Here is a 20,690-nt window from a genome sequence, read left to right as displayed (position 1 = left end):
GAGTCACCTTCCGATGACATTAAGGCCTCCAGGAGAGTCACTGAGAAGTTGTGAGGTCTGCTAATTCCATTGCAAGTGAGGAATGTGTTTATTCTTCCAAGGGGCAAAGATCCCCCACTCAAAGTGACGCTGCCACATTGTGTAACCAGGAACACGGGTTGTTGCTGATGTAAACAAATGGCCAGGGGCAGACCTGCCAGGAGCTCGGTCTCCTTTTCCCAGAGGTGTTTCTTATGAATGGTTGTGCCCAGTGAAGCAATTTCCTGCCTTGTAAACTTCTGCGCAGCAAACCACATCTCCTATCTATCGCTGCTTGGCTCTGGGTCATAAAACAATTCCCCAGAGACCAATCAGAGCCCCATCAGGAGTCCTTGAGTAACAGGAAAATTACCCTCCACCTGCAGACGTAATGACACTTTGCAAGCTAGTGGCTTGGCAGTTTTGGAACGTAAACATCACATGCCTTACCCAATACCTTACCTCTGCTCCTCTGAGATGTGGGGCCCGCATGTTTGATTCTCAGACCCTGGGTCACTCCTTGGAGGCACTGGCTGGCTAGTGACCCATTACCTTGACCCGAGGACCCTGCAGCCTGGAGAACATATTTCACTGTGTCAGATCATGATTTGCAGAGCCAGGGCAAGAGAAGTTCAGTCAGGGGTCTCAGGCATGCAGAAGACAGAAGAAGATCTGGGCTGAAACAACATGGGGAACTCATTGATTTGGACAATTACTTTGCATTTTGTTGTCCTTCAGCCTGGAATGTCTCCCCGACTCCCCCATCTGCCTGGTGAAATGTCCTTCATTCATTATGTCACATTTCAAGTGTCTTCCAAGGAACCTTCTCTGATTTCCACCCAAACAGAATTTCCTCCATAGTCTTACCCCTCTACCGTCTAACATCCACACACTGCCTTGCAATCACTTACTGATTTCTCTGTCTCCCTAGCCAGGCTGGAAACTCCTTCAGGGCATCTTGGAATCTCCAGCACACACCACAGTGCCTGGCTCAAAGTCAGTATGCAAAAGAGGTGTGTTGAATGAATGAAAGGGCACCTGTTACATTTCTCTCCACCACACTTAGATGCTTTGCATTTTGAAAGTGTACAAAGAATATCATCAAAGGAATGAAGGCCCATCATGTTCTTTCATGTTGTAGCCCTGTCAGGACTGGATGCTAGTAACTAACATTTATTGAGCACTTTCTTACGTACCAGGCAAAGGGCTTTACACACCATGTATCTCATTTAATCCCTATGACAATCCCATGTTCAGATAAGGAAACAGAGAGGTTAAGCAGCCTTCCCAATATCACACAGCCAGTAAGAGGTAGGGCTGGAATTTGAACTCAGATTTGCCTGACTCCCTCAGTCTGAGCTCTTAACCACAACTCGCCACGGCCGCAGTAAATATTTACTAGATGAACAAAGGAGTGGATGAATGGTTAACTCTAAGTACAGTGGCAGCCTGTTGTTTTGCTTCCATGATACAAACATGAGCAACATGTTTAAGTTTTTCATTTACTTATTGATTCAAGCTTCTCCAAAGTGTGGCTCCTGTCGAAAGCAGATTTCATAAAGATTAAGAAACAAGCATCTTTCTTGTTACCATCCATGTTTCCTGGGTAAGGAAACTTGTTTTACAAAAATAATAATGAATCATAACTTAAAAACTTGCACAGAAGAGATTTTCACCTTAAGTTCTCTTTTCTGCGGTAAATTCTCTGTATTAGGCTGTATAATGACCCCCAAGGGGATCAGGTCATAAGCCCTGGAACCTATAAGTGTTCCCTTAAAAGGAAAAAGAGACTTTGCAGATGTGATTAAGGAACATGGTCCTATAGAGTCCGGGTGCACCCTAAATGCAATCACGTGTATCCTTCGGAGGAGGAAGGAGAGGGAGGTTTGACACAGAAGAGAAGGTCACGTGACCGTGGAGGCAGGGACTGGAGTGATGCAGCCGCCAGCCAGGGAACCTGGCAGCCACCAGAAGCTGGAAAAAGCAAAGAACAGACCCTCTCCTATAACCTCCAAAGAGCGTAGCCTTACCGACACCTTGGTTTTGGCTCAGTGATACTGATTTTGGACTTCCGGCCTCCGGAACTGTGAGAGAGTGTATGTCCGGTGTCTTAAGCCACCAAGTTGGTGGTAATTTTTTTACAACAGCCACAGGAAACTAATACAGTCTCCTAAGAGATGGAGGCAGGGGGAGTAAGTCTTCAACCATCAGTGTAGGTGACTCAGAAGTCCACACTCAAGCATCTTCTTAGTCAGAATGCTCAAAAGAAATCCTGCCGTGGAAAGCCAGAGTATGGGATCTGCCCACAAAAATGAATCCACCTCCTTCCTCGCCCCCAGCTCCTTTCTTGGCTTTGTGTTTCTTTCTAGAACCCAACAATTCCTGACATGTTGTATATTTGTTTATTTGGCTATTGTTGGCTCCCTCCCAGTTGAACACAAGCTCCATGGGAAGTGACATTTTTAAACTGCTTTTCTCCCCATGCCTAGAAGAGTATGTAGCCCATAGTGATCACTTGATGACATTTGTTGGGTGAATGATTGAATGTCATGTTACTGCCACCTGGACAGCCCTGACGTCGCATCAGGGGTATGATAACAGCATGACATACTACCAAGAAGCTTCCTAAAGGGCCACTTTAAAAAATATCTGAGATAGAGTCTTTGCTCAGGTAATACCGTTTTTCATTTTCTGCAACGTCAGTGTCTACTTCCTACTTTGTTCAGGCCCCGAACCTTGGAACCATCTTTGATGCCTCTCTGTCTCACACTGCACATCTAGACCATCAGGAAATCCTGGTGCTTTCAAATCCTCTACCTTCGGAACAACATTCACAATCAGACCACTGCCCCCTGGTCTCAGGGGCAACGCTTCCTGATGGTCTCTTCCCTGTCACTCTTGGCCCCTCCCGACAACTCAGCAGCCAGAAGGATCCTTTGAAAACCTAAGTCAGATCTTATCCCTTGTCTGCTCCAAGCTCTCTGATGGCTCCCAGCTCCCTCAGAATAAGAACCGAAGTCCTTAGTGCAGCTTGTAGCCATCCCTTACAAATGGCAACAGGCCCTATGTCATTTGTCATCACGGCCTGGCACTCTGCTTACCTCCCTGACCCACCTCTCTCCCTCTCACTCGGCTCTAGTTACTCTTGCATCCCTGCTTTTCTGTTCCCACCTTGGGGCCTTTGTACGGGCTGTTCCCTTTGCCTGGAATGCTCTCCTCCTGGATGTCCACATGGCTCACTCCCTTGGCAACCTCAGGGCTCTTGGATGTCACATTCTTGGTGAGCGTTCCTGGGCCACCCTATTTAAAATCCCTACTCTACTCCCCTTCCCTGCTATATTTTGCATAGATGTTTTTATCATCTGACATGCACACGCACACACACACACATTCACGTTTACTGTCTGTCTCCCCCACTAGAATCTTAATTTCATGAGGGCAAGGATTTTTATCTATTTGGTTCACTGATGTGTCTTGAGTGTCTGGAATAACGGTGCCTGGCACAGAGTGGGTGTCAGTAAATATTTCCTGAATAAATAGATGAGAAACATTATGTTGGCCTAGATGATGTTTCCAAAAGCAAAGGGATACACGGAAGGTCTTTTAATGGCTCAGGAAAACAGGCATGATTTCCTCATACTGGGACTTGTTTGTCTTTTAAAACATTAGCTTTATCTTTTTATCCCTTTCATAGTTGGGACTAATTTAGGATAATTGGTTTATTAAGGATGTCTAGACAATAGGGCACAGGAAAGAAACCTGCCTTTTGGGAATGTAACCGTATGTGTCTGACGAGAAAATTAAATATGTGGAAACTGCAGAGAAATATCTTGCATTTGTGCTGTGTGATCTGTTGGCATAAACACACTTAGACAGACTGCGTGAAACCTGCTTGGATGACTTTTGCTTTTGGTGTTGTCCCCTCATGTCTGCTCTACTCTTTCTCCCTGAGAAGGTGTTTCCTCTCTACACGTGCACAGAACACCCAGGAAAAAAATGGTCACCCAGGTGTGCGTGAAGTCCTGCACACCCCAGATACTCATTTATAAAGTACAGTCATGTTATAAATCTCAGCTGACAATCTAGTATTTGCTTAGCTGGAATGACCTCTGCACCAGAGAGAGAGAGAGAGAGAGAGAGAGAGAGAAGGAGAGAGAGAAGGAGGGGCTTTATAGGCACCTGGTTGCTGATTGCAGTTTCTCATAAATATTCAGCCTGTTTGAGGTGATTGGGACACGTTTGAGGTATTAAACATGGGTATGTCATATGCTACTGCATGGTCCATGATTGGTGATCTCTTATTTTCCAGAGCAGATTTCGAAGGCCTTAGCTTGAATTGATTCCTAATTCAGAGGGGACACAGTCCTGATTTTCCTTGGGAAGAAGTCGGCTCCTGCCTCTTCCTGACGCCCCTTCCCTGCTCCCTGCATGACCCCCACCCACCCACCTTTAGGGGTACCACGCTGCTTTAGTCCCAGCCTCCTGGATCTCTGCGGCCTTGCACTCATTGCAAGATCGCCACGTTTTACCTCCTTCTTTCCCTAAGGAGACAAGGACTCCTCAGTCAAGCCTTTCCCCCTCCTCACACTGCCCCTTCCTGACTCACCCTTGGCTCCCTGCTGGATTTGCCATACTCTATAGAAATGAACAAAATCATTTTACCAATTACTGGCAGCTTTCTCTGTCAAGCATCAAATTTGTGATGAGGCTATCTGGAAACATCAACCAGGTCCAGAAGACCACATGAAAAGGCACTCTCAGATGAGAGAGCACTAACGCACAGCACTCACAGTACTGGGCACGCTTGTAAGCGTTTAACATGTATTGACTCATTTACTCCTCAAACAACAGCATACAGTAGGTATATCCTATTATTATCACCCATTTTATGTAGGAGGACAGTGAGGATGGGGTTAGGTGGTGGAGTTGGAGATTCTAATCAAGGCATTCTGGCTCCAAAAAGAATATCAAAGACTTGCCCCCAGCTGTGGGCTAAGAGCTCAGATTCCCCCTGCTGTCCGCATTGTGTTCTTATCCACCTGAAGACAGCAGCTAACACTCCAGTTATCTCTGTCTGATGGGGAATAATCTACTGTTTGGCATGAAAAAGTTCAATATTTTTGAAGGCAGGTTTTCATTTCTTATCCAGGATGTTAAAATGAAGTCTGCCTTCCCAGTGCTCACCCTAGAAAATGACAGCAGGTCATAGTAAAAATGGAACCATTGATCTGTTAGCTTGGAGTTGGGGTGTAAGGAGACACCCTGGAAAATGTTGGTCCATAGGATGCTAGAGGAAGGTACGGGGGTTTTGAGCTGCAGATGAATCTTCAGATTTATTTCCCACCTGGACCCATACACAGTAGGTCTCCTTGCCCCTCCTAGAGCCGGTAGGAGGTGGTCCCTGTTTGATTTAGAAGGGAGGTGCTAACCTTCTTGTAGGCTCTCAGTTGCCAGGGTCACCTTCTACGTGACTTGGTTTACTCGAGGTTTGGTTAGGAAGAGTCCCTGGAGATGTCCATAACCCGCCCATCTTCCCTCCCCTCCATCTCCGCCTCCTCCTCTGCCCAGATGTCCTCTTGGATGAATAAGACCTTCTGGGTTCTCAGGGTTACTGCAACCATGCAAGGTCTAAAATGTATCAAATGAAGATACTTGCTGTTCCAGAAACAACGTGAGGCCAGATATAGGGCTCCCATAGAGGCTGAGGCTTGAGGCCTATATTCTCTTCTTTTTCCTGGAACTCACAGGAGGCATTCAATAAGACATTTCAACTAGTGAAAGGGGATCTTGGTCTCTCTTGACACTTGCTTGACCTTGACCCCAACCATTTTCAACCCAACCATAAGTTTTCTCTTGACCGCTTCAGCCCAAATTACATTGCCCGGGGCGGGGCGGGGAGCCAGGAACCAAAAGAGGTCAGTATCTGCATATCTATCCATCCCTGCCCTGGCAGCAGATACTCTCTGACTTTTTGGGACTCACTGAGAATTACATCTTCTACTACATGGGATTTTGAAAGCCTGTTGCTCGGAGACCTGGTCAGCACAATTCCCTTGCTTACACTTCGCCTGGGAAATGCTCTGTCTAGAAGTGAGAAACCACGTGTTGGCAGTTCTATGTTGTACAAAAGAGGAACACAGAGGACAAGTCCATCCTTCTTCCTGGAGCCAACACTGGATTATTTGTGGCAAAGTACCTGCTGTGGAGTGTCCAGGCTTTTGGCTTTTCACCTTTTGAACTATTTGTATTCATTAGCATCCCACCAGTGGGGGAATCCCGAGCAGGGCGACACCCACAAGAGCCCATTCTTCTGGCGATTAACAGCCCCGCAGAAAGGAGAAAAGACTGGAATTCATGCCTAAAATGAGGTTGAAAAAGTTATCCATAGGATTTCCATTCTTCCTGCTTTTTGTCTGGTCCTATGGCCATAGTCACCAAGAGTTGGCTTTGTCACTTTACTTCTGTGAGTTGCAGGGAAGAAAAAGGTGTTGGTTCCTGCTCTGGCCAGATCCCACAGAGGGACTGGTGGAGTCTGACTAGGGGAATCGACTCTTTACCTTAGCAGTAAAGCTGGCACGAAGACACTGGGACATGGCAGCAGTGAGTCCAGGGGAATAAGTGGAAAATTCCAGGGAGACTGGGGGCCAAGGGTTGGACCGTGGCAGGGCAGCGTCAGAGACAGAAATATGAGACTCTGGGCAGTGACAAAATAAATTGTTTTAATGGGAGGCTTTCTGAAAGAGCAACTTTTTCTTGTGCTATCAAACAGCCAGTTTCCCTGCCTTGGACTCTCTTGGGGGGTGCACTGGCTGAACCCCTAGCCCCACCGGAAGCTAGGATGTTACTCTGACACTATGTTCAGTCCCTCCAGGGATCTGGAAGTGTGTCTTAACATCAGGAAGTTGGAGTTCACTGGCAATCAGTCCAAAATATGCAGTCCCTGTGTGTGTCCAGGCCTGAGGGTAAGGGCTTCATTTCTGACTTAGGATATTTCTCCATGGGGAGAGAGAAAAGAGGCAAATCACGTGGAAAATTCAACTCTGACCTTTACAAAGAAAACTAATAGACACTTTAGTATTATATACAGGGCAGAGGGGAGAGGAAGTGGGGGGGAAATTGCACTTAATTACAGTAGTTTATAGTTTACACCCATTGGACAAATTTACTTCTTTAAAAGAATTCTCAAGATCAGTTAGGATGGGGGTGGGGGAGGGAGTTTGCTGATATTTACACTGTGTTTGGCTCAGTTCAATAGCACGTGTCCTCCTCTCCTCATTTCAGTAACAGATTCAAGTTTTCACATGTTTGTTCGACGAAGGAGCATAATGTAGACACTACAGCTTTCGCTCTTCCTCTTCCGTGGTTTCTTGTCTCCCATCTCCAGGATGGATGGGAATACTTTACATCTTGGGAGAGGCATCGAGACAATACTGCATAGAAGGGAAGCTGGGCTTCGGGCTGCGCCTCCCGAGAGCGGATTGTCCGAGGCGCCAGCAGGATGTCAGGTAAGCAGGGACCTCTTGTAGGTGATGTCAGGTCACTGGGTTTTTCCATGACAGCTGCCCAGAGGGTGATGGTGTGGAAAATAGGGTCCTTGTTGCTGTGCACAAAATAAGTGATGTGCGGGCATCACCAGGCTTGGAGAGGACACTGCAAAGAGAAAAGAGAGAGAGCTCAGCTGTGTGCATTTGGCAGGGACATGGGCTACTAGTTTGGCTTCTCCAGGGGGAGCCGAGACCCAGCTCAGCTGGGGGGCTGGGGACCTAGCACCTGCTCAGGTCTGCAGTGTTGGTCATGAAGCATATTCGCATTAGCAATACCTGGGAGCTGGCTTTTCCTGCCGCTTCAGAACAGAGAAGCGAATTGCTACAGACCTTGAAATAGTCATAACTTGCCGACCTTTATCCTGAAGTTGGGCTGCTCTTTCTGTGAGTGTGGTGTTTGTAAAGTGCTCAGGGAGGCTGCAACAGCAGCTGACGGGAGCTCTTGCCTCCTGTGGAAGTAAGGGTCTCTTCCTAAGACCTCTAAGAGGTGGGGTCCCCTAGACCACTGCTTCCCAAACTTCAATGGACCTATGAGTACCAGAGATCCTGCTAAAATGTAGATTTGGATTCGGTTGGCCTAAGAATCTGCATTTCTAGTCAGCTCCCAGGTTGTGCTGAAGCTGCTGATGGACTTGGAGCCTCAAGGCCACAAAGCACATGAGAAACCACCACTTACTCAAATGCCGCCTCAGGGAACGCGCTTGGGAACTGCAAAGGGCTTTCTACAGCGGTGTTACTGTTAGGGCAAGACACTCAGAGGACAGGGGAGAAGATCCAAGGGCTGAAGGCCTCTGACGCCAGACTTGCAGGTGGGCCAAGGGCAGGAGACCCCAAAATGGATGGAGAAACCCTGTGGGAGGAACCCCACCACCCAGCCCAGAGAGACCTCCCCTTCCAGGGCCCGGGGCCTCGTTCATTTCAGTGTTGTGGAGCATTACTCTACTTTTCCTTCCAGGAGTACCTTTTTGTTCCCTCTGTCTCCTCCCTCCCTCCCTTTTACTTCTGCTGGCATCTCAGGAGAAGGTTCTGCCTTTTGGCTTAATGGCTTATTCTCTCAAGACTCCCCCTCAAGGACACACACACACACACACACACACACAGACACCTACCACCGATACTAAAGCCCTATTATCCCATTACTATTTCCCAAGCATAACTCTATATAAGGTTCCCATTATGTCCATTTTACAGATTAGGGAAACAAGGCTCTAAGAGAGTCAGTGAATTGTCCAAGGTTTCAGAACTAGGAGTGTATGGAGCCAGAGACTCAAACCAGCTCTGGGGACCTGCCAGCACACATTCTTTCTGTTATGCTCTGAGGTTAAGAGTCTTCTTCCAGCTTTGTACTCTTGGTCATGTTCTCTCGCTGGGCCTCAGTTTCTACACCTGTAGGATGGAGGCTGTTGTGGGATTAGATGAGCTGATACATTATGCGGTTAGCATGGTGCCTGGCATTATTGTTCTGATGAACACTGGGACACAGCTGCCTCTGTCCCCGCCACCCTCCTGAGCACTCTTCAGAGTGGGATGGAGCTGTGCATTCGTGTGAGGAGACAGGCTTCTGGCCCTTTTAAATTTGTGAGTCCCGGTCAGGGTCCTCTGATACCCTTTGCCTCCTCTTCCTCCCTCCCCCCGCCCCCACTCTGGAGTCTCTTTACTTCCCACTATCAGCCTTTCTCCAATTTTCAGATTTCAGGTGGAAGAGAGAGAAAATGGCTTGTGACCTTGCAGGTTTCAATAGAAGAGCAAACAAGAAGGGCAGATAAGGAGACGCCAGCGGGATCCTATGACCTGTCATTAGGGATGGGCTTCCTAGCTATCAAATGTTTGCTCACATAATAAAATGGTGGCAGAGCCCTAAATGTTGTCAAAGGAACTAGAGTTATTTGCCCCCTCCAGAGTCTAAACACAAACATCTGATAAGGGGTGCACTGTGGTCCCTTAGAACCGAGGCCTGGTGCACCCAGCCATAGGGGCCTCGCCCAGAGGATTTCTGCGTGACCACAGGGCCCTCCGTGTGGAAGGGGTGGTAGCTGTGGTGATTGCTAAGGACATCCTCATTCTAAGAGGATTTGTTACATAATGGTCATAGGGAACACTTATTGAGGTCCTCCTGTGTGCCAGGCCCATGCTAACTAAGGGCTTTACACACACGATTGCATCGAATTCTTATATCAGCCCTTTGAGGTAGGTAATTATCATTCATTTATTTAACATATTTTTGAGTGCCTTCTATGTGCTTAGCACTTCTTTAGGCACTGCGGATGTAGCTGCAAACAAGACCCTGTCCACATCCTGACAGAGTTTATAATTTAGTGAGGGTTTTGAGCAATAAATAAGTTTAAAAAAAAAGCATACACACACACACACACACACACACATATATAATACAATTTTAAGTAGAGATGAATAATCTAGAAAAATAAGCATGGTAAGAGGTTAGGGTGACTTGAGGGTAAAGGGAATCATATAGGGAGGGGGATCGAGAGGTGATCCCCTACTCTTTGAAGCGGTGACATTTGAGTTGAATGAAGTGAGGGAGCAAGCATGCAAAGATGGGCAGTGAGGAGCGTTCCAGGCGGAAGACACCACAAATGCGGAAGTCCTGAAGTGGGATCACAGCAGCTCTGGTTCGGCTGAAGCCGAGCGCAAGAGGGAAGAGAGGAAGGCGTGAGAATGGCGGGGGCGGCAGTGGTCTGATCACACGGCGCCTTGGACATCTCCATTTCAGTTTGGTGAAATGTGGAGCTATTGGAGAGTTTTGACAGGGGAGTGACATGATTGGTTTCCCTTTTTAAGAGATCACTCTGGCTGCCGAGTGCTGAACAGACCATATACCCACTGTAGTGGGGCAAGAGTGGAAGTGGGGGTGGGAAGGTAGGGGCCACTGCAGGAGATCAGTGAGAGGCGAGGGGCTGGACTGATGGGGTGGTGAGAAGCGGTCAGACTGAGGGTGCATTTTGAAGGACCCCTAGCAGAACTTATCGATGGGCTGGATGTGGGATATGGGGTGTGTAATGATCAAGGGTCCTCTCAGGTGTCTCGCCTGAATAACTGGCCCCATTTTTGGAAGTGGAGAAGCTCAAGGAGGAACCTATTTGGGTAGGGAGATATTGGGGCAAAATGAAGAGTTCCTGTTTAGGCAGGTTCAATTTGAGAGGCTTATCAGGTATATTAGACATGCACATGTACATGCCAAAGATGCACGGGATTTGCAAATGGCACCTTGTGACTGGGGAGAGGTCTGTACTGGAGACATAATTAGAGGATCCATTAGTGTGTACACTTGATCCAAAGCCATGGGATTGGAGGCGATCACCCAGGAGTGAGCACAGAAGAGAATGAGCCCCAGGGCCTCCAACAAGTAAATGTCGGGAAGATGAGTTGCTAGCTAAGGAAATGAGGAGTGGTCAGTGCCATGGGAGGAGAACGAGGATGGGGCAATGTCCTAAAATCCGGATGGAAAAGGGGAGGTGTGATCAGCTGTGTCAGAGAGAGAGATGGAAAAGCAACCATTGCATTTGGCAACATGGAGGTAGAGTGAGCGGGACAAGAGAGGTTTCAGTGGAGTGTGAGGACAAAAACCAGCCTGGAGAGGTCTCCAGAGAGAATTGGGGGTGAGGAAGTGGGAGTATAGATAACCCACTTCTATTATTATTAACTTAAGCTAGACTAATTATAGTTCTATTAATCAAAAGTAATGATTATAATTCCAATTTTACAGATGAGGAAACTGAGGCTAGAGAGATCATAAGTAACTTGCCAGGGTCTCACAACAGAAAAGCCTGTGCTCTTAAACACTATGTAAGATCACTTCTATCCTCTGAATGGGGCAACAGGGGGAAATAAATGAACTTTGCCATCTGAAATCCTCCTTCCCAAGCTCAAGGGACACTCAGGGGTGCCATCAGGGAGAGCCAAGATTGAGCCGGCTGCCATGGCCTGGATGTTTCCGGCCAAGCACTGAGCTGTGTTTTACGAGTCTCAGTGAATTTAGTTCTTTTAACCATCCCACAACAGAGGAATCATTATCTTCATATTACAGGTGAGGAAACTGAAGTTCAGAGAGGCTAAGACTTTTCCCTGAGGTCACACAGGGAGAAAGTGGTAGAACCTTGAGCCCAGGTCTGCCTAACTCCCAAGTCGGTGCTCTTAGTCATCAGACCACACCGCCTCTCCACCAGCGGAGAAGGCAGGGAGGAGGGGAGCAGCTGCAGGGGATTTATGACAAAGCCGCCCACCTCCTTCTTGTCAGCACCCTTGACTAGTGACCGCTCTAGGGGCCCTCTCCTGACCTCTCTATAAACTGGGAAGCGGAGCAGTGGGTAGAGAAGGTGTGGAAATAGCATCAGCTCACAGCCTGCCCACACTTGTTCTAACAGAGGTCAGTGCTAGCGGCACTCTGGTTTCCAGATTGGCAGGCTGTGTTCTACAGGAGCTCAGGCACAGACCCACTCAGAGGGTAACCGGCCAGCTCCCAAGGCTGATGAGGGAGACGGGAGTGGCTGCAGAAGGATTCCCAACCAGAAAGTCCCATCCTGGGGTCCCTGAAACCTGATCCACAAGCCCCTGGGGCATGTCTGTCTTGACAACCAGAAATGCTGGGATCAGACAGATACAAGTTCAAATCCTGGCTTTCGCCTGATTTAACCTTGGGTCATTTCTATGAGTGTTTAAACATGGATATTAGAAGGTGAGTGTTGTTTAATGAATTTGGAGAAGATCTAAGGCTGGAAATCCAAACCAGATTTGTCATCCGTGTGAACTTGGCCAGATCCCTCCCATCTCTGAACCTCAGTTTTTCGCTCTGTAAATCAGGCATAAAAATATCTACCTTGCTTGCAGGATGGGTGGGAGGGTTAGCCAGGAAAGATAAGATGGAAAAGCACCCTGGAGGGAACGCAGCTTGGCAAATGGGAGGCGCTCAAAACACGTTAGTTCTGAATTCATTCTTTCATTCATTCCTATTTACTGACATCTACTATAGCCCAGGCATTTGGCTAGGCACCAAGGGCTTGGGTGCTTTGAGAGGCCGCTGAACTATTTGCTTTTTTCCTGGGAGGTGGGTGAGAGGATGGTTGTGTGTCAGCAGGAGAACGGGAAGCAGTGATCTGGAGCCCAGGCCCAATAGGCGGGATGCCCTTCAGAATCAGCCCTAATCCTGAGCACTTTTATTGGCAGAACCTCCTTTGATCACGTGCAGACCAAGCACTGAGTTACAGATGGCAGGTGTCGATGGAAGGCGTCTCCTAAAGGATCACAGACAGAGAGGAGAAGGAACAGGGCGGGAGCTCCCACTTTGAGTCCTTGACTGTGCACCAGGCACTCTCTTAGGGACTTTGAATATCCTTTGCAATGGGGTTGGGATTTCCACCCCAACCCCTTCCTGTTTACAGATGAAGAAACTGAGTCTCAGAGCAGCAAATTAATTGTCCAAGGTCACGTAGCAGGGGTGAGGGAGCTGGGATTAGCTCAGGTCTGTTGGCTTTTCCTAACACTCTACCATGCCTCGAAAGTGGCAAAGGCTCAGGATGGGTCCCTTTGACCCAGTCGTGCACGCTAATGGACCTGTTCAACGCGCATATCAGCACGGGAAAGATTCCGAGAAGCCCTGCCCTGTGGGGTTTTCGTTTAATCCAGTCGTTTTCCCAACACATTTGATCAAGGAATCCGCCTCTCCTCACACCCAGGTGCCCCTGATTCCCAGCAATGGCCTTGAAACTCCTTTTGGAAAATAATACTGTAAAACAAAGAAAAAGCAGAATTGCCACCAGGTCTCTTTCGGAACTCTCTTCTGACCCTATGCCTTCAGAACAGAGTTTGTAAAAATTTTCTTCCCCTTGGGCTCCTTCTGACATCAGCAGGCAGCACCTTTGCCCTCATTTTACTTCATTCTGCCTCTCCCAGTTGGTAGGAAGAAAGTTTCCTAATGGGAATACAGTATCTGGGCTTAATTTTTACTCTTGTTCCTGACCGTTAAAGACCACAAGATCAGTAATTACATGGGTATTTTAAAGACGGGTGTTGGAAGGCACTGGAAATAGTCCAGGATTTAGAGTCAAAGACCAAAGTCTGGAGGTCCAGCTTTAGAATTTATCATCTGTGTGGCCTTGGGCAGGTCACTCTCCATCTCTGAGTCTCAGTTCATTTCTTTGTATTTCTCGGGAGGTTTCAATAAAAAGGAAATGATGAGATAATGTTCATGAGAAGAATAAACTGTAAAGTGCTACATGGAAATTTTTATCCATACTAAGTGTAATCATCATCCTCATCATCCCAGAAATGAATCTATCGGCAGACTCCTGAAATGTCCAGGGACTTGAGACAACTTCACAGTAGTTCTCGAGTGCCGTTCATGCAGCTTCAAGGTCGGCTGGCCACTCTGTCCAGTGGAGGGGAGCAGCCATCTGGGGGCCAGTGCAGCGTCTCAGAGAGCATCTTGAACTATTTTGATTAAGAGACCATTTCCTGAATTCAGAGGACTTGTTTCAACAAGCAAGCATCAAAGTCAACTTGGGAAAGACAGGAATAATTAATCACAGTCCTGTCTAGGGCTGGCCAAGCAGCAGATGGATTGATAAACCTTTCAAAGGGGAAGGTATTCCCAAGCGGGGCTGCTGCGCCTGGCTGCCCCCCTGATTGAGATTTGTGAGCACAGATAAATGTTTTCCCTCCTGACTACAAAGAATGGGAAATCGCACGGGAGTCGAAGGGCAGGGCAACCAGGGTGTCCTTTCATCTTCCACGGGGTGAGAGAAGAGGAGCAAAGCAGGTCCCACACACCTCTCCCTCTCCCCCAACTCCAGAGCCTGGCCACCTCGGTCATGTGTGTGTGTGTGTGTCAGAGCCCAAGACGTGCCAGGCACCTAATCTACATGATCTCATCGAATCTTCAGAGCAAGTAGATGTTACAACTCTCACTTTAAAGATGAAGAAATGAAGGCTCTGGGAGGTCAAGGTCACCAAACAAGTGGCAAAACCAGGAAGAGAACCTGCCTGCTTCACAACGCTGCAGGAGTAGAGGAGACGGGGGCAAAGGAAAGGACAGAGAGCCCCAAGCCCATGAAACACCTTGCTCGGAAGCACATGGCAGGGGGTGAGGTGTGATTTGCAGGGCTCAGGTGGAAAAAAGACAATTGACAAGACCAAACTCTGCTGAGAGCCCCTGACATGAAGTTCAAGGTTGTCGCCTAGTTATCAAGTAATCAATAAAGGCCAAACAGTTCCCACGCTTCACGGACCCCAGCTGCTAAAAGGTCCTATTGTGTTATTCTGTGTGTCACCTGCGTTCAGACATCTTGTCCTGTTTTCTAACTTTTGGTGTCCCATTACAGTCCAGTTGTCTAAGCTCAGCCAGGAGCCTCGCCACGGGTCGTCTTTACTATTCCATCACCTCTGTGTCAAGGCGGGAATTAGTCATCAGCTGAAATGGTGACTAAGCCTCTGGATTCCCCACCTTCAGTGCAGTCAGAAGTTGATTCTAAGTTTCCCAATAAAACACCAAGTGAATGCAGGCCCCTGGAAAGGCCAGGCTGTCTACCGGGGAGTCCCCAAGGGTTGGTAGATTTGGGTCATCCTCTGGAGTTTACAGCGTTTTGGGTCCAGCATGGGTCCTGGACTGGGGTAATCAGCCTCAGGACCCTTGACTCACTACTCACTTTCTCCATTGATTAATTTGTGGAAAATCCTCAGGGGTTCCTCTTGTAAGGCATGAAACTTTGGGACGCTGGGGGAGCAACAAACCTCTTTAGCCTGTGGCCCATGTCCTTTGCCCTGTGAGCTCAAGGATTCCTTTATCGAGGAACAGGGTGCCTCACAAGGACCAGACTTATGGCCGAGTCTACACTTGCCACATTCTCCGCACATCAATAGCCTCAGTCATTACCCTCCTCCCTCCTACTGGCATTACCTGTTTACTGGAAGACATGTTGGTGAGCGTACTGATGCTGCTGGTATCTGTGACCACCATCGCAGATGGAAACCGGGAGGTGTGGGAATACTGGGGGGGTTCCTGCTTGTGTGTGTACACTAGAAAGACAGAGTGAAGACAAAATCAAGGCAAGATGACACAGGCATACGCATAGCTACAAACCCCCCACCCACATCATAGCTCCCGTTTCCCTGGGCAGATAAGAGGGGATGGTGAGGGCGGACCCCTTGGCCTAGTGGTTAAATTTAGCACACTCTGCTTTGGTGGCCTGGGTTTGTGGGTTTGGACCCCGGGCACAGATCAACACCACTTGTCAGCCATGCTGTGTCAATGGCCCACATGAAAAATAGAGGAAGACTGGCATGGACGTTAGCTCAGAGCTAATCTCCCTCAAGCAAAAAAAAGAGGAAGATTGGCAACAGGTGTTAGCTCAGGGTGAATCTTCCTCAGCAAAAAAAAAAAAAAAAAAAAGCATGTTGATGGTGGCGCTAATGTTTGGGAAGGTAGTGCGATGTGGTAAAAAGAATGACCATGTGTTTAAATTCTGGCTCCTTAATCAAGTTATTTAACCTCAGTTTTCTCACCTGTAAAATGGGAATGATATCTGTTGTAGGATTAGAAGAGATCATGTTTAAAGCGTTTTGTACCAAATAAATAAACAGCTCTGCACAGTGCCTAGTATGTAGTGGTGGACAGCACTTCTGTTCCCTTGACTTTCAATAAAGTGTTAGATGCCTGGGCATCAATAGGTAACCCTTAGGCATATGTGGTACTTCTGAGATTTTAAGTCAAAAAAAGTTTTAAATAGCTGGCAAATATGAATGAGCTGGCCAGCACATGCTTACCATTTCTGCCATCACTCAAGCACTGGGTCTCATGCTAGCGATTGTAGATTGATTAATAATTGTAATTAGACACAGGTATAATTAATTGTAACGTTCTGAGCTGTTCTGGTTTGCACTAAAATGACATCATAGACTTATGACATCACAGAAATGTGAAGGACAATGGACAAAGGGAGACTAGATTCAAATAGAACCTCCTGGAGGATGTGACTTGTTTTTTAGTTTTTTCCAGTACTTGTCCACCAAGTCTAGAACCTTTTGACTCATGCTATTTATCCATAAGATTCCTATAAATTCTTGGTTACATGACCAAGGAATGAAAGCATGTGGATACTTGGTCTTGAGGGAGGGACCAGCCTGTTTGCACCAAGGAGTCCCTGGCTGGGAACGGGGGTGAAGGTCACGGCCTGCTGCCTCAGCTTGCCCCTCCTGTGTAGGGAGGCTGGTTATTTCCTGGTCTGGGGCCCCGTGGGCCACCTCTTTGTAGCCAGCCAGCCCAGCTGGGCCTCAGCAGTCCACAGGTCACTGGTGACCACTCTCTGACTGTCCCACTCAGGCTTGGCCACTGAGGAAGGCTGCCCAGGTGAGGGGGCACATGGGGGGCATATTGTCAGGCCCCAGGAGGAAGCGAAGTAGAGCACATGTGGTCCCTGACTCTGCTACACGCTGTGGCAGATATTTTAGAAGCCACGAAAATGTGATTGGAATGTGAGATGGTGCTTAGAAACCAGCTCTGCAGGCCTGAGAGGGGATAGACAGAGCCCCAGGACAGAAGAAGGCTGAACTTGACTGTTCTCCCTCCTATCCACAGCTCTGCCCGAGGCAGCCAGGAGAAACCAACATCCTCTTCCCCGTTCCTGCCTCCTCCTGTTAAGGCGTCCCTTAATAAGTAGTCATTAGCCTTTCTATACCTCTTTACCTTACCAGATACAGTTCATACCTATTTTTATCTCATCTCCATAATCACTCTACATGCACATTATTTCCATTTTATAGATGAAGAAATTGAGGCTCAGAGTGGCTAAGGAACTTACCAATGGCTACGTAGCTGGTAAGTCTCAGAGCTAGGATTTAAATCTAGGCTGTCTGACTCCGAGACTATCATTCTATTCCAGAGACTTCTCTGGTGTTCCTGTAGGACCGTGCCTGAAGTGGGGAAGCCATTCTTTCCATGATTTCTCCCCAAACACGTAGGCCAGGGGCTATAGCCTGACATAGCCAGAAGACTGGGGGCCTGGGGCTCAGGATGGGGGATCAGAGATATAGGGGCTGGGGGACAGATGGGCTGTAAGTGGCTGAAAGATAGACTGAAGGTAGGTGTAGAAATTGGACATGAGAAATAGTCTCTGTGTCGGGGGCAGAAACGCTAATATTCCTTATCCAGGATGACGTGCAGGTGGTATTTTCCAGCTTGAAATGTTCATGGTTCTTGATTAGAGATATTTGGGGTGTATAAATTGGAGGGCATGGGGACTCTAGAGGATTCTTCAATTTCAGAGAAGGCAAATAGGATGCAAATTATACACCAGCTCTGATCATTTGGTAATGGCTGCTTGGAATTTTGGACTGAAAAGGCTAAGTTGAGGCATATTGGGCAAAGGTGCTGTGATTGACTGGTGGAAGGTGGCAGGGGGACTGTGGCATGTGCTCCATCTATATGCTACTCCAGCTTTCTCTGAAAACCCCCTTTCCATGTAGGCCATAACTGTCCTCTTCAAACCTTCCCTGGGGAATCTTGAGGGCAGAGCAGAGGCCTCGAAAAGGCACGGCACTGCACAACCGTTATGTGTGACAGATTGTCTTGGCTGATCAGAGGTAGGGAAAAGCATCCAAACCAATAAACTTCCAAGAAGAGAGGGAAGAGGTTGGCTGCCGAGGGCCCTTCGTGCTCCCTCCCTATCATGCCCAGGTCCTTACTGTGTGAATTCTGCAGCTGAGTCACTGCGGCCATGAAGGGCTGCTGTGCCATGTGGCTGCCCGGGCTCTGCTGCATGAGGGGCTGCTGGTGAGGGCTGTGCAGCGGCTGGGAGAACTGGACGGGCTGCAGGGCTGCCAGGCTGCCGGCCACACTGTTGATGACAGGGACGCTCTGTGCTTGGGAGGTGTTGAGGCCTGTGGGAGCAAGAGGGAAAGATCAGAGATGGCTTCAGGGATGAGGAGAGGTGAATGGATGGGAATGGTCATCGACTGAGCCTCTTCTGTGTGCCAGGCACTGGGCTGAGGCTGTTACGTAAGAGGTTGCATGGGAAGCAACTTTATAGACAAAGACACTGAAGCTCGGAGAGAACAAGTGGCTTGCTCAAGTTCCACAGTGAGTTGTGGATGGAAACAGGCTTTAAATAGATCTGACTGAGGCCTAAGAGTCTCCCAAGGTCATCCTGTGACCTCCTGAAACTTAGCTCCCTTGAGGTTGCCCAGGCCCTGGGAAAGGTGAGGCTGCTTGCCCCCTCCATCCATGCCTGACCATGAGAGAGGCTTGCCCGGTGTCCTCAGCGCAGGGTTAAAGGCGTCCACTCAAAAGTGCAGATTATTGCCTGGATCTGTCTGTCCAGCAGAGGGCAGGAGTGTGCAGGGACCCACATTCTGATAAAAAACCAAACCCCGCTCCACTCTCCTGGGAGTCTGAAGCCTGAAGACCCTCATCTAGCAGACTGTGCAAAGCCCCTGAGGGAGGTCAGGTGCTCATTCTCTTGACAGGAGCAGAGAGGGGAAAAAACACTGGCACTCAGCCAGTCCATGAAGTGGGCATATCTTATCTGGCAGCACGGGGCTTATGACATCAAAAGGACGAGGTATTGGAAGGAGGAAGTAGTAAGTTAAAGGTTGGCAGTTATAGTGGGTCTTGCTATCTTTCTGTTCTGGGGGTATGAGGGCCTCTGTGGATCTGTACTGTGTCTGTATCCTGAGGCCTCTTTAGAACTGGGGCCAGCACTGCAAAGATTAGGTCCCTGATACCCGCCCTCTCTTTGCTCCTTGGGTGGGACTCCGCAGAAGGCAGCGGAGGCAGGGTGGCAGTGGGGACAAGAGGTTCAGGGGGAAGACACCCCAGCCTCTTTCCTGGAGCCCCCAATATTCCTTTGCCTTTGTTGCTGAGAAGTGGCAGGGGGAGGATGAGATGAAGAAGGAAATCCAGAAAAAGGTCTCTTTTAGGCAAATGTAGAGGGGGCACCTAGAGAGCCTTTCCTGAAACGGAGAGGGTTTCATAAGCAGACCCAAGGGAGGTCCTTGATGGAGATAGCGCAATGTCCTCAACAATTGCCTACTTACAGCTTTAGCTGAGACCTTTATCAGAAACCAAAAAGGCAGGATCCCAGGGCAGAAGTGAAGGGAAAGAAGCCCCCTCCTGGGTGGGGTTGGGGGGCGGGGTCCTCTGATCACCCTCAGAATAGCACTATGACCAATTCCCCAGGGGCTCAGGGTTTCCCCAAGCCCATCTGAACCCTGATATCCTGTTTCCCTTTCCTACCTCCTACTTATGGTCTCAGTCTCCTAGGAAGCCTCGTGGATTTGCTATTTTCCCTGGAGCCCATTGAAATTGACCTTTTTGGGAAATCTCTGCCCAGAAAAGCAAATTATCCTGTCTAGAGTGGATGACATTTGAGGACATAGCTCTGAAACCTGTCTGCGCTTTAGAATCATCTAGGGGAGCTCTTTAGGAAATATACATTCCTAGGCCCCACCCAAGACTTAATGAGTCAGACCCTTTAGAGGTGAGGCCCAGGAATCTTATTTTCAACAGTCTGTGACCCTGGTGTGCCTCAATTCCAGGATCAAGAGCCACTGATGTCATTCTAGCTCCCATGGAGTGTGACTCTTGGCCTTTTCATCCATTTTCTGGGCACTGGTTCCTCCTTAAGAAGCATGTTATCCAGTCCAGTAGATGAGTAGAGAATGAGGAATTGGCATGGCCAAATAAGTTATTATCACATTCTCCATGGGCGCCTGCAGTCCTGAGACAGGGCCCATGGACTTAACAGGACATGAGTCAGCTAAATGAAGATGCCTGCAACCAATTCTTCATCCTGGCCCTCCATAGGGTAGGACCACTGTGTCTCAGCCAAGCTTTCTGGTGATCTTCACCATTCTTCATGCTCCCCTCCTCCAAGTACACATACACGTGCGTGCGCAGGAACTTACACATGCACACACACAAACACACCCTTCCAAGGTCAATGTACACTCTGGTATTGACCATCTGCAGTAGGAGATTAAGATTATTGTGAGAAGGTAGAGAAATATGGGTGGAAGAAATTAGAAAGAACAAAATGGAAAAATATGGAATAGCCCCAGGGAAAATTTTAGTTCAGATAGTGCCCAAGACAATATACAACTGTGTGTGTCAGCCAAAGCTTG

General features: G+C 48.2%; 1 protein-coding gene across 5 annotated transcripts in view; it reads right to left on the bottom strand.

Moving 5' to 3' along the window:
* Positions 1-6,716: 6,716 nt before the first annotated feature.
* The window catches only part of HNF1B (HNF1 homeobox B), a 51,244-nt gene continuing 37,270 nt past the window's right edge, over positions 6,717-20,690 (bottom strand). For all 5 annotated transcript variants that reach the window (XM_046677248.1, XM_046677249.1, XM_046677250.1 and 2 more), the window contains exons 7-9: positions 18,255-18,449; positions 15,472-15,590; positions 6,717-7,668 (exon numbers count right to left, since the gene is read on the bottom strand). In XM_046677248.1, coding sequence (XP_046533204.1) covers positions 7,648-7,668; positions 15,472-15,590; positions 18,255-18,449 — 335 coding nt within the window. In that variant the 3' untranslated portion in view covers positions 6,717-7,647. The remainder of the gene's footprint in view (positions 7,669-15,471; positions 15,591-18,254; positions 18,450-20,690) is intronic.

Source organism: Equus quagga, chromosome 11, assembly GCF_021613505.1.
Source record: "Equus quagga isolate Etosha38 chromosome 11, UCLA_HA_Equagga_1.0, whole genome shotgun sequence".
In the NCBI taxonomy this organism is placed as follows: Eukaryota; Metazoa; Chordata; class Mammalia; order Perissodactyla; family Equidae; genus Equus; species Equus quagga.
This window is presented reverse-complemented; position numbering and strand designations above follow the sequence as displayed.